The sequence below is a fragment of the Dromaius novaehollandiae genome, chromosome 18 (assembly GCF_036370855.1).
Source record: "Dromaius novaehollandiae isolate bDroNov1 chromosome 18, bDroNov1.hap1, whole genome shotgun sequence".
In the NCBI taxonomy this organism is placed as follows: domain Eukaryota; kingdom Metazoa; phylum Chordata; class Aves; order Casuariiformes; family Dromaiidae; genus Dromaius; species Dromaius novaehollandiae.
In genome coordinates this window covers 11,210,821-11,224,984 of record NC_088115.1, presented here as the reverse complement: position 1 = coordinate 11,224,984, position 14,164 = coordinate 11,210,821, and the positions used below count along the sequence as shown (strand labels likewise).

The 14,164-nt window shown below is 38.9% G+C and overlaps 2 protein-coding genes across 8 annotated transcripts in view; one reads left to right on the top strand and one right to left on the bottom strand.

Moving 5' to 3' along the window:
* STXBP4 (syntaxin binding protein 4) overlaps positions 1 to 9,643 on the bottom strand; it is an 82,294-nt gene extending 72,651 nt beyond the window's left edge. Inside the window, exons 1-3 of one of the 7 annotated variants that reach the window (XM_026098943.2) lie at positions 9,042 to 9,643; positions 7,751 to 7,895; positions 7,451 to 7,573 (exon numbers count right to left, since the gene is read on the bottom strand). In XM_026098943.2, the coding sequence (XP_025954728.2) occupies positions 7,451 to 7,491 (41 nt within the window). In that variant the 5' untranslated portion in view covers positions 7,492 to 7,573; positions 7,751 to 7,895; positions 9,042 to 9,643. Of the gene's footprint in view, positions 1 to 3,085; positions 3,221 to 7,450; positions 7,574 to 7,750; positions 7,896 to 9,041 lie in introns of those variants that run through there. The other 6 variants (XM_026098942.2, XM_026098946.2, XM_026098944.2 and 3 more) reach the window with 6 other exon arrangements.
* Positions 9,626 to 13,464, top strand: LOC112982612 (cytochrome c oxidase assembly protein COX11, mitochondrial). Its single transcript, XM_026099126.2, has 4 exons — positions 9,626 to 9,971; positions 10,126 to 10,281; positions 11,168 to 11,293; positions 11,822 to 13,464. Exons 1-4 carry the CDS (start codon positions 9,672 to 9,674, stop codon positions 12,002 to 12,004), a joined length of 765 nt encoding a protein of 254 aa, XP_025954911.2. The 5' UTR covers positions 9,626 to 9,671; the 3' UTR covers positions 12,005 to 13,464.
* The last annotated feature ends 700 nt before the right edge of the window (positions 13,465 to 14,164 follow it).

Here is a 14,164-nt window from a genome sequence, read left to right as displayed (position 1 = left end):
AAATATACAAAAGTGAAATTAAGAGGCTTGAAATATAAATTTACAATTCCATCAGAAATATTCCCAGCATACCGTGCTGAGAATATAAAGCATTAAGAATCCCTATAAATCCAGATTAGCCCTTTGCCATTTTGTATTTTCATTCAGATGAGCTATTATAAAAAACCCTAGTTATACTGTATATCCCCTGTCCTTCCACAGTTCAGTTTTTGCACCAGACCCATTGTACAAAGAAGCAGAAGCACTGCTAAAATTCTTTTGCTTTGACCTACATATTGTTCTCTATTAGCTAGTGACTTGTATTTTCTAGAGTATGATGCTGAAGTGAAATGGAACAACTAGAATTCATTAACAAGGGGAAAAAAAGAAGATCAAAGTGGAGGACATAGTGACCTAAATCCTTTCACATAACCAAATCCAGCACACAGCTTGAACTCCAAGCCTGCAGCTGGTTATTTCCACAAAAACTGGAGTAGATGTCCTTATAAGGACAGAGGAAAGAGAGAAATCCAGAAGGTCGAAATGTCCCTAAATTCCAGCACCAGGCAAGAGATGCAATACCTACAGAACATCCCTTCTTTGTTGTAAAACAAAACCAAATGACATCTTTATCAAGGGATCCTTGCACTTGCTCTGAAAACAAACTATTTGTTCCAGTACTTCAAATTCCCAGGGATTTGCAAAATTAGCCTTTTATTTTAGGAAAGCTGGCCAAAAGAATGGACATCATAATTCATCTTTAAAAAAAAAAAGGAAGCCTATGCTTCAAATGTTGTAGAATTTTTACTGCAATATTTCTTGTTCCGTAGGCTAAAAAGAAATGATGAAACCTAATCAGCATAGTTTGGCACTGCCAAGATTGTAAATGACCTCGCAACTGCATGACACCATGTAAGACTCACTTTATAAGGCTAAAAGTGGACCAAACTACTTCTACTCAAACACATTCTAGAAGAAATTAAAAAAAGAATGTTTTCTAACATAAAATTTTTCATAAATTACTTGCATATTAGAACAGCATACTATTTTTGCATTATCACCTAGTACTGTCACCTGAATTATTCCATGATTCAAAATTCTTTTGAAGCTGAAAATATACTAATCATCATCTTTACCGGTCTGTCCCTGATTTGCATCCACCTTTGAAAACTGAGAAGACAAAGAACACTGATCTTTAAAAAAAAAAAAAAAAAAAAGCAGACAATTATTCTTTTTGCTTTTTTCCCACCTCACCTTTTGTTACTATTGTTCTATGTTCTGCCATGCTCTCAGCAGTTTTCACATGGCAGACATTTGTCTATACATTGCAAGTATCAGTATCACAAACAACTGTTTTTACTTTTTAATATGTAAACCTTTCAATAATAGTAGAGACCTCAACTTAACGGGATTTTCCTTAAGTAACTATTTCTAGCACATTATGACTATACTAGTTCATCAAGAACATTTTACTTTCTCCTGATCTTTTGATGCTAATATTAGCAAAGGCTGAATAGTAGTTATCTGAATAGAAAAATCTTAGTTTATGAATACCATAATTACAAAGAAATATTGAATACTGTTATTAATAGTTTAACTTTTTAAAATTAGTAAATAAAAGCAAGAACAAACTTTATGTTTCTACTTTGCAAGGAATTTTACTTTCATGAAATTTTAAAAGATCAAATCTGATTTTTAGTCCAGTATTTCAAAGAAATACAGAGTTCATAAGAAACCACAGAACCTATTTATCTCCTACTATGTAAAATGATAATGAAATACAGTCAAATATGGGCACAGAACAATTCAAGTAAGAAAGAATCTATATTTCTAGAAGCAAACAGGCTCTCACAAGAGAGACCCTAACTTGCTCAAAATTGATTCTGACAAAGACCAGAGAGAGAATACATAAGGACAGGATAAACTAATAAACCTTTTTCTTCTTCGTTAAGGAATCGCCAAAATAGGGAAGTTATCAGGATGTTGCCATCTACAACTAACATCAGATAGGACTGACACTTTGAACAGACACAGTTACAAGGTATTCAATAGTGTTTATGCTCTAAAGACCAAGTCCCTCCAATATATGAGGTTTAAAATTACTTCATAACATAAAAACTAAAGACAAGGATTTTCAAATGCCCAAATTAGTTTAGGATATTACATCTTGCTGACTTTCAGTTTTCTCCCGTATCACTTAGAGACAGATCCTCAAGACATGTTCCTTGTCATCACTGTACTACAATAAACAGTGCTTAAACAGTTTCACTACATAACAACTTGGATTTAGCTCCCATCCAACATACATTTCACGATTACTGAATAATGATAATATGAATTGTTAGCTATTTCCCCAAAACATCAGAAATATGCTCAACAACATATCTAAGGAAATAGGCACCTAAGCTAATTGGCAATGATAACAAAAATAATTTCAGTGTTCTTTCTAGAAAAAGATGTAAAGAATCAATGAGGTATCACCATTTGTTCCTACAGAAGTCATACAAAAATACTTGGAAACGAACTTTTAGTACACAGAAAAAGGAAAAAAAGGAAGTAAGAAAAGAGATAAAAAAGAAACAAGGTTACACAGAACAGGCTATAACTGTTACACTGAAATGATTCAAAAAAACATTAAACTTAACACTTCAGCTGAAGTCCTGGAATGCTAATAGACCAAGTACTCATAATTTTTGTGTAGAGGATGTAGTAAAGGCAGTTAAAATGAAATCTTTGATACTTTTTTCTATTACTTTTTTTTAAGCACATAAGTAAGTTCAGCAGCTTTCTATCTTACAGCTTCCTAGAGACTTATCAGAACGTGAGACTGGATACTCTTCTGATCTGTATTCCTCAAAAATTACTAGTCACTATTCCACAAACAAAATACTTAGCTGCATTTATCAGTAGAAGAAGAATACCCTTCCATCACAAAATACATATTATTTGTAATGTGACACTTCCGCAACAATCTAAATGATAAATCCTGGCTGCTTACAGAAAGAAAATGAATCTGTAAATGGCTACAGCTTTTAAAATATCTTTACTGTACTCTTCCCAATTACGGACTAGGGAAATCTCATCAAAACCTAACAGTTCAGCATACCAGTATAAGAGAGAGAGACCATCAAAACGCTCTGGTTCATCTTCATCTCCTGGTGAGAGCAAGGACATTCTTCAGTACAGCAGAAAAGACAAGGACAAAATACCCAAAATGATCCAAAACTCGAGGTTTCCAATTCAACAGCAGAGAGGTTACATGCAGGACAATTTCTGCTACTAACAAAAAAACCCCCAAAAAACAAAACAGAAAAAAATCAAACAGAGCCTGAGATGAGTGTCTCTGCCTACTAATCTTCTCTGAAACCCTCTGCGTCACATGGACTAATTCACCTATCAAGGTAATGCTTACTTTTTCCTCCATTTTAAACAGCAATTTGTAGCAACTTTTAAGACTGATAAACTCAAAAGAGAGAAATTTCACTTGCATTTATGACAAGTGTGATTACGCAAGCTATATCTAGCAGCAGCCAAATGAAATAATTATTTATTGTTCCCTCCAAACAGGGTCAAAAGCAGTAACTCATGATCTTTCTAAAGCAATCTTCCTAACAGATTGGATTATATACGTCCACACACAAAAGGAAAAGCCAAGGTAGATAGCCTGAAGGCATTAACGAACAAATGCCATTGTGCTAATACTCTGCATTCTCAGTCTTGGCATTGCTTATGCGATGTTTTAATTTGGTTGTAGTGTTTTAATACACAACAGTCAGAACTCGGTTTATTTCTTGTAGAAATAGAAGTTGACACATGTATGTTTTTCATGAAAGCAAATAATAAAAATGGTGTAAGAGATATGATCCTATTTTTATAGTTTTTCATGATATGTTTTATAATACAAGTAGCTGAAAAGTAGATAAAGGTGAACTTCAGGAAAAGGAGGAAAAAAAAAGTAAAATGTGATTTATGGAAGTCTTTTTTTTCATTTTCCTAAAAGTGATCTGTCATCCCTCTGTTCCTTTCTAATCTACTTTAGTAAGGCTTTCTCTTTTTAAAAAAAACAAAAAAGTAATAGAACATTTTAATTTTTAATTTACTGATTTAGAATGCCCATTCTCAGCATTCAGCAATCTAAACGGATATCTAAATGGGATATCAGCAAAATACCTAGAGGAAAGAATTTCTTCGGTTACACTGACTATAAACTAGTTAAAAAAGGAAACATACACAACTACTTCCACGGAAATCAGACTCTGCTGAATGAGGCTTGATCTCTAGAGAGATACACATGTATTCTTTTAGGAGCTCTAAGCTTCCAACATCAGTTTGAGCAACTATTTTCTTCTGCAGTCATTTACAAGACTTTTTTCACCAAATGAAAGAATAAGTACGTGCACTCCTACTACCCTTCCTCTCTCTGAAAGATCTTTAAAAAATGACTGTTTCAAATGAAAACCGAAGATGCTGTGTTCACTAGGGTCTTTGTTTAAACAGAAAGATGAAACCTCTCTAAAGCAGAGTTATCCCGTGATGAGACAGCATCTGTCAGTGTCTGGAGCTGCACAGCAGGACATCTTGGTTGTGCTATCAACGCACATGCTCATCTCAGACACTGTTTTTTTTTTTTTTTTTTTTTTTTTTTTTTTTTTTTAAGTTGCAGTGCCCATGGCTTGATTAACACAGTTATTTTGGAGAAAGGATTTTTGATCTTTTTCATTAACAGCAATGTGCTACATAGCGTTCACATATACTGAGGTCAGTCCCCAGAGCAGGAAACGCCTGTAAGCTAAATACAGAGACGGACAGAAAGGTGAAGTGAGCTACTACAGATTAAGGAGCACATCAGTGATGGAAGTGGGAACATAAATCAGCCTTGGGATTCCCACAATGTGGAGAGCTCCACTGGAGTCATGTGGATTGCTCACATACATTTAGTGAGGAAAATCTGGCCCTTTATATTCTTATCTAAATCAATTTAACTCTGCTAGAGTTACTAATACGTGAGCCCAAGAAAAGAAAAGCCCCTGATATTTTAAGCACAGTATCAATCAGATACACTCTAAGCAAGATATCTAAGATAGGAATAAAATGCCAATACCCTTTCTACAACAAAATTTTCACTGTTCTTAGTATCAGTAGAGTTCAATTTGTTGTATCAGTATCAAGAAAATTTGTCAAAAATCACTTTGACCAATAGAGCTTTGCTTGTTTCTAGTGCCATATTTCACACAACAGAAACACATATATAGAAAACCAATAAAAATATGACTCATGGCTAGGTATTTCAATTATTAAAGAGGTCAAGCGCTTTTTTAATAAATTAGGCATGACAAAAAACTCCCAACAATAAAGGCAGATATAAAGTAGTATAAAACTTTTTATTACTCCCACCTCTTCTCATTAGAATTCTGTTATCACCAATATACCATTCCTTCAAAAGATTGCTCCTCCATCCCTTCTCCAAGGTAACACTATGCATTGTTCAGCTTCCTGAACTCATCCTCTAGGTTTCTATCATAAAATTCTACTGCTGCTTTAATGTTTCTAATGGAATCATATAAAAAAAATGATGCTATTGCTTCTCTTGCTTGTTCTCTGCCTTCGAAGAGCGTACTTTGTGGAACACCAATTACAAACAGCTAACAAAACAACAACCACTTTAAAACCCATAAAATGTAAAATCAGTATGCAAAACTAAATCTTCAAGACATTTTCTGCTATCTTGTGGGGCAAGCTGACTAACATTCTTTTTTTCAAAAAGCTAGTAAGTTACTGTCTTCTAGCCTCACTATTAATTATGACTCACCTTTCCCAAAACAAATTTTGTAATGGTTTAGACCAAGACAGAAAGATTTGCCTAATCTATCATCTGCTAAATTCTCCTATAAACCTTGGTAGCAAGACTCACAAGATCTTTTCATTATAAATAAAAAAGGCTTTTGTAAAAATACTATAAAAGTTTGTTATGCAACTGTAGCCTTCCAGGTTCACAGACCTTAGAGGGTGAATATTCATTAAGACATTAAGGACCATAGTTAAGAGAACATTTTATTATACAGTATGAACAGACACTTCCTTCTGATCTATCCAAACCCACTAATTATTCAAAATACGTTTTGCTGACCAGGTCATTATAAAAATTAAAAGAAAATCTATGTCATTATATGACAAAACGTTAAACACGCAAGGAAAAAAAGGCATGAGCAACATTGTAATTGTGGAGAAATATGAATGATTTGGGGCTACTCCCTTGTATGGAGAAGAATACATTAATGAAAGTTTAGGTAAAGCTCAATTAACATCTAACCAAACACATTCCTGAAGCATTGCACATTGGTACCTTCTCTCCTAGAAGAAAAAATATATTAAATATAGAAAATGATAGTCTTGCATCATCAGGTAGCCAACATGTGCAAACCTATGTGCATGCTATTAAGGTTAATCTTACATTTGAAAAATTGTTTATGGAGTGATCTAGTAACTATGCAGTATACCTTCTAAGTAAACCTAGCAAAACATAGCTGTTTTGAAGATATGTATCTCGGCATTACATAGTCTATATTTCCATCTGACAAGCACAGCGTTTGCTTCTTCAGATCCCAATGAAAAGGAAAATAGCTTTTATTTAAAAAAAAAGAAAAGCAAAACATTTCTAATCAACTTATCTTTGAAATGGCATAACTCAAAATGCATGCTAAATGGCTTGGCAGTACTTTTGAGTACAATTTGTTGGACCTACTGCATAAGAACAGCAAACATGAAACAGTCCACCATAAGCTGTCCGCATCTATTTTAAAATCTGATTTTTCCTGACAACGTTAGCATGGTTATTTAGCAGTATGGGAAGAGTCTGGAATTAAGATTTTTCAGTTGTGCTTGAATTTGAGTTTGACATTTAGAATCCAAGCCAACTTTTTACTAAATCAAAGTGGATAACATTACAGCTTATAAAATTAATATAATAATCATTATACTTCCCATGAGATTGACCAAAAAAAAAAAAAAAAGATTAGATGGTTCCAAAGCACTGGATATAAAACATTAAAGACATGCAGACATATTATTCTGAAAGAATAATGCATCATACTACATAAACTCCGTACTGCATATTACTGTAGTTACCATATACACGTAGGGAAATAATTTGTCATAGACCTTACAAGTGCATTTACATAGTTTCAGAAACATTGAGGAATTTTTATGAGAGGTTTTATCTGTGGAGATCCAGTTTTAACCTGGTGCTGATTAACTTAATGAAAAGTTTCAGAGCTGTTTCTTTCCTTCATGTGTAAATTTGATGGTGTTGATATTAGCTTTTGTGAGAAGCTGCTTCAGCCTATTTCAGTATCAAAGCATTTTTCCTTAAGAAATCATCAAAACAAGATCCTACGAATTAAAGTACAATAATTTTCATATGACAATCAAATAATTGTTATAGTCCTGTCTGAAGGGAGGGAAAAGTACTTACTTTCTATTTGGATCTGTTAGGGGCTCTGCACAGGACATCATCTTAGGTGCACTATTCTAATAGAAGCTCAGAATGGAGAATTCGGAAACATGAAGCCCTGGCTCATAACCAAGATAATAATTGCTGTAAAAAAGGAGAAAACACTTTTTGAAACTTAAATGGCTATGTTTATTTTCAGACACAACAATTCTTATGTAATACTGACTAGCTGAAGATAAGTGGGAAAAGAACTTTTGTGCATAACCAGACACACTTCACGGCTGAAAAGTAAAACGTAAGTAGCTAGCAACTTGGACTTACTGCGTGTTGTACCAGAATATCCAACATCCTCATTTCCTCTTAAATGATGAGGTTGTAAAAAGGAGTAAACTCCAGCCCCCTGTGATTTAAATCTTCTGAAAAATCCACTAATTGAGATTATTTTATCAGGGGGAAACTCATATAACTGCAAAAGACAAAATAACGAGCTGATTTTCTTCTAACAAAGGTTATTGGGGGAGGGAATTTTGTAATGAACAAAATATGGTGTCTTATTTCTTTTTTTCCCCACTTTTTTTTAACTTAATGTCTATATTCACCATCAGAGACACTTTTAAATTCTTAAGTATGTAAGGCATAGGCCAAAAGGCATCCCAGATGCAGTTACATATTGCTAAAAATATGTAAAAACAGTAATTCAGATTGTATTCTTATCAGTACAACAGGCCCGTAAGAAATAAAGCATCTCAGCTACAATCATCTGAAAAATTACTGGAAAAGTACCTATGCAAAAATAATCAGCTTTTATCAGTAGCAAATCTTCCTGACCTTATGAGCTGCATGGTTAAATCCTCAAGCAGCCAAGAACCTGAGGGGCCCAAGAAGCACTTTAAACACCCCACAGGCAGGAGAGAGCCACAGGTGCTTGTGCCACCAGTGATCCTCTACAAAACGGCTCAGCTGAACTAAGGGGGCTCCCTGGCTGCTTCAGGTGCACGGCATCAGCCCCCACAACGACCAACTGCTGCGCGACTTCTGCAGGCTCTACTTCTGCAAGAATGGACTGAAAAATGCATTTTGGAAGAATACAATTTTTTTAGCAGCAGCTTGCAGTGAACGTTTTCAGATCTCGTTAAAGGATCAGAAATAATGTAATCTAAATAGAGAGGAAGATCTGCCACATTGCTTCGCTCCAGGCTTCGCTGTTCCACTATTCGACCCATCTAAATGAAGCATGAAGCCGCATCAGGAGCTGCTCTAGTCACTGCGTGACTCAAATTACCAGAGCCAACGAAGGGGGAAAAGCAACGAACGCAAGCATCGCTATATCAGAGTCCGCCACAACGCGTGCGACCAGTCCTGCCGGGGAAGGTTAATCTGAATTTCTCTGGACTTGCCAACCCTGAGGTAACTGCTGCTTAAAAACAGCGCAAAATTATTTTGCCACATGTCAATATTTTGCATCTAAGCCAAACCAAATCAATACGTAACAAGATGAAGCCGAACATTAGCCAAAGCAGTACTAGCAGGAAAAAACAAGCAAAGACTGTGACGGTGCCCATAAAACACAGAGACAGGAGAAGAGTGGAAGCGTCCTTCTGTGTTAAATTACCGTCACACCAGTGCGTGCTGCTGAGGTGAAACACCGGAATATCTGTCTTGTGCCTCCAAAGCACTGTGCTAAAGCACCGGGAAGGCATGCACGGGGAAAGAAAGAAAGAAAGAGGGGGGAAAAAGACTTTACGCCGCTGCCTTCGGTTCGTGGTGCGCTCCGCAAACCGCCTGCGAAGGCTCCTCACGCCCCGGTTACTCTGTCCTCTACCAGCCTGGCGCTGCCGCTCAGTTTTCGCGTCTCCCTCCACCCCATCGCCCCCGCTGTGGCTGCGGAGAGCCGCTCCCCTCGGACCCCGGGGCGGCCCAGGGCGGGCGGCGCCGCCCCCCCGGCGGGGCAGGAGCAGCCGTTAGCCCGGAGTGACGGGGGGGGAGCCGTTAGCCCGCAGCGGCGGGGCCCAGCCTCGGGGGTGGGGGGAACCCCCGCGCCGGGGGCAGCGACGGGCAGCCCCCAGCGATACCCCTCTCCCCTCAGAGACACCCCGCCCTCAGCGACAACCCCCCCCTCCCCTGGCGAAGGGGGCGGGGCTGAGGCGCCGCGCGCGCCCCGACTCCCCCCGCGGCAGCGGCCGGCGTCGCCGCGCCCGGTCTCGCGAGAAGAGGCGGCGGCGGCGGCGGGGAGGCGGGCGGCATGGGGCCGTGCGGGCGGGGCTGGGCGCGCTGCGGGGGCCCGCGGCTCCCCGGCGCCCTCTGGGCCCTGGCGCTGGGCCGGGCCCTGCCGCGGGCTCGGTGCGGGCTGTGGGCTTTGGGCGGCGGCGGCCCGGCCGCGCAGCCGGCCCGCGGGCTGCGCGGCTCCAACCCCTTCACCCGCGGGCAGGAGGAGGAGTGGCGGCGCCGCAACCGCACGGCGCTCACCTACATCGCCGCCGCCGCCGTGGGCATGGTGGGCATGTCCTACGCGGCCGTGCCGCTCTACCGCCTCTACTGCCAGGTACCGCGCCGCGCCGCGGCTTCCCCCGCGGGACAGGGCCTCGGTTACGAGCGCTCGCTTCCCCCCCCCCCCCCCCCCCCGCCTAAGCAACCCCTCAGACCGCGCGCGACGCCGACGGTGCCCCGCGCTGTGACTTGTCCCCTTCCCTTCCGAGGCGACCGGCCTGGGCGGGACGACGGGAGCGGGCGGCGGCTCGGCGCGGATCGAGAGCATGGAGCCGGTGCAGGAGCGGGTCGTCAAGGTCACCTTCAACGCTGACGTGCACGCGAGCATCCACTGGAACTTCAGGCCTCAGCAAACAGAAATCTACGTGAGCGGCTCACCTCGTTTTCACATCAACAGCGAATTAATGGAGCTTAAAATTGAAGCTTAGATTTTACTTAGGTCCCTTGTTGCCATCCCCATCCCATGGGTTAGTTGACTTGCATACTTGGGTGCTGATCGAAGTAAAAATACATCTGTTTCTTAGTCCAGGAATGGTTCCATAAAACTCCCAGTTCAGAATTCTATTTTCAGTACTGGTGGAAGAGGCACAGTTCACATCTTATCTACCAGAGAGTTTTTGCAAACTTTTATTGCCTGTCGTGTTGTACTTATCCTGTAGTTGGTTCTTTTTCCCAATCAAGGTGCCAAAAAAAGATTGCAACTTACTCTGTACAAGCGTAAAACAAGTTTCCAGTATAGCTAGCTGTCTTAGACTTTGGAGTTTTGCCAGGATAGTACTTTGTTTTCTTGCCACTCTGCTTCCAGGATTGTTTTTATAGAAATGAACTTTTTTTTTTAGTCCAACTTTAGTGTTTAAAATCGGTTCTTGATAAAGGCTCTCAAAATCAGTTATGCTTCTTCATTAGTTTCTGATTCCATTACTGAAAGAACAATAATCTCAAAAATGGAAAAGTACACCCCGTATAAATATGCCTCTTAAAAAGCTTTGCATGCTGGTAAACTGCTGAGAATAGTAGAAGCTCAGTGGTAAACTGGTCAAGATTCAAAATGCACATATATGGATGCTTTTAATATTTTTAATTTAAACAGGGGTGAGTTATCTATAAGCAAGGTGTTAGTGAAGCACAGGAGTAATCAATTTGAAATGGCAAAAGAGAAAAACTCATACTTAATTTAAACTAAACAACTTTGAGGGATGGAGGGCTCCAGTCTATTAAAAATCTTCATGTGATTTTTTTTTTTTAATACAGGTGGTACCAGGAGAGACTGCACTGGCATTTTATAAAGCAAAAAATCCTACTGACAAACCAGTAATTGGAATCTCTACCTACAATGTAGTACCGTTTGAAGCAGGACAGTATTTCAATAAAATACAAGTAAGTGTCAACAATTCACTGATTGTATTTTTCTTTATATGAATGTAACTAAATTGTTACCCATAAATGAGGATTTTGAATTTCAACCCTGGAGTCCATTGTTAGTATACCAATATTTGAGAAAATACCGTTAACTTTTCAAATGACCATGTTCATTCTTAGTCTTGCTGTCTTCCTGACAGGCCATAGCATGTTAAATTAGAGTAGTTCCCTAATACACGTTAGTACAAGTGACGTGGAGGGCAGTTGTTAATGATGTGAGGTAGCCTGTCCAGTTTGCGCTTTTGGACAAATGATTGAAAGATAATTTCTTCCTATGATGTGTGGGGAACAGAATGGCTGTCTTGGTGTCACGTTGCTGAGATGGCACTTGTTATCCTGAGTGCCCATCCTTCCCTGGATGTGAGGAAAGTACAGGGAATGAGAGTTGACTTAAGAGATGAAGTGCTACCTCACCTTGGCAGAGAAGGCTCACTTTAGCTTTTCTGGCTAATTGTTTTCTGTTTTCTTTTTCCCTCTCCACTGCAGTGTTTTTGTTTTGAAGAACAGCGGCTTAATCCTCAAGAGGAAGTAGACATGCCTGTCTTTTTCTACATTGATCCAGAATTTGCAGAGGACCCTAAAATGGCTAAAGTTGACTTGATCACTCTCTCTTACACCTTTTTTGAAGCAAAGGAAGGGCATAAATTACCACTTCCAGGATATCAGTAATAGGCAATATCTACATAATTAGGACTTCTGCTACCTGATCACCAGTTTTGAGACCATTTTCCCATGGAAGGAGAAACTATAAAAACTACACACGAGTACTGTGCAATATGAAATTATATTATTAAACCACTGTGGGCACATGCTGCTGTTCTGACAGAATTTTTTCTATTTTTTTTAAACTCATGTACTTATAATTGCCTTAGGAATAGTATTTTTACCATTAGAACACAAGAAATCTCTAAAGGCAGCTGTCTCAAAGCCATCTCTTATAATGATACATGCTACCTGAATGTGATGAGGCAGATCTTTAAATCCAAGTGCAAACTGAGATTTTCAGTTTTACTTTCAAAGGAACAAATTGTTTAATAAACGTCTAAAATTGCATTGCTGACTTCCATTTACCTTGTATTTTCAGTGAAAATTTTTACAGTAACGTATTTAATCAATTCATGGAATCTCAAACTAAAAGAGTGAATTGCTAAGTAACCCTCCCCCAGCAGAGATGATGGTGATTCAGTAGATGGTGCTGCCTCTTGAATTATTACTGAATCAGTAGTTTATTTGGTAAGAGCAGACTGCTCTGGAACTGTTATCATTTGAATGAGGTAAAGTAAATGTAAGCATTTCAGAATTGTGGACTCCTTGTAGAAGTGTCTGACTTGAGATGCAACTACTCTTTTTGTCTTTGTACATTTCCTGCAGGATTTGTATTTAGAAATACCATCTCAAAATTTGGATATTGTGTTCAAGTCATTTAAAATTGGTACTAACTGCTGCCCTCTCACCTCTGAGGGGGCCGTATCCTGGGCACCTTAACTAGAGGGAAGCTAGGCTTATGTATGAAGTGCTTTGAAGGGAAAGGCAGTATATAAACAACTGTTCTGAATTTCAGGTTAACTTAGTAGGCACAGGCGTCTGCTCAAAAACCAAAGTCAACCACAATCAGAGGTTAAGTCCAACAAAGCCTGTCTGGAAGCATATCACTTGATCAGAGGTACACCTAGGTATTCAGAGTGTTTACTGCCAGAACACATAAGACTGTATTTATGTAAGTTTTTGTCATTATCTGTGTGGTAGGGATAATACTACTTTATCTTTGCTTTGCAAATGAGGAGCAAGTTGCAGAGCAAGTTTAAATGACCTACCCATTTTCAGACAGGAGGTAGTCTCAGCCCAGTATCTCATTTCCTAGGCCAGTTCTTTCTACCCCTTTCAGTAGAGGAGATCTAACAAAAGACAAATGTTTGTTCTGACTGTAAAAAGGTAATGGGTATATCAGAAATAACTTTCAATCACATCTCAATTATGTTCACATACAAATTAAAAAAGTGGTCTTTGAAAATACATAGAAGCTACCTTTAAAATGCATTATTGTACTAAATATATTTGTAACTTAAAAAAATCTGGATGTTAGTAATGTCAGATCTTCACTGTGTATTTATTAAAGTTTGAAAACTTTTTTTATTTTTCCATTATCTTCAATGCCTTTTGTCCAGCATAATATGTGAAATATCTCTTTAAAAATATCAGAAAGCCTTATTTTATTATAATCCCTAGTTCTGGGTGTGCTTAAAAAAAAATGCACTCGACATTTCTTTGAATCTAGGTTAGAAAAAAAAATCTTACCTGAGTTGTTTTATAGCTCCATTTTCTTTTTGAAAGTTTAACTGATTCTGACAGTTTTCTGCAGATTGCTGTATTCTGGCCAAGTGTTTCAAAAGAAAAAGACTATCCTCTGACAAAAGCATCACAAGGGAGTGTTTCCAAGTGCTCAGTTTCCTAAAAATGCAGGTTTCCCCCTGAGTTTGAAAGCCCAAATTTGCACAGAGATTGAGCATGTACCAAAGATAAAACCAACTCTCTAACCTCAGTAACTAGCCAGTTCTCTTACAGCCTTCATCTGTAACCATTTTGCTTCTTGGAAATATGCTGGAAAAGTTCGACTACCAATCACCCACTATAGGTCACTATGCTGATACAGCCCACCCCCTACCCCCAATGCTTCAATGTAGTCTTTCTGACAGAAGTAAAGTGTTCTACTGGCCCAACAGCTAGCTGCAGAACTGCTAACCAGATACTTGCACACCATGAATTCACACTTAAAACACTTCCCATACTGTCTGCATTGGGTATTTCATGGAGTTACACGTTAGCTGGTAA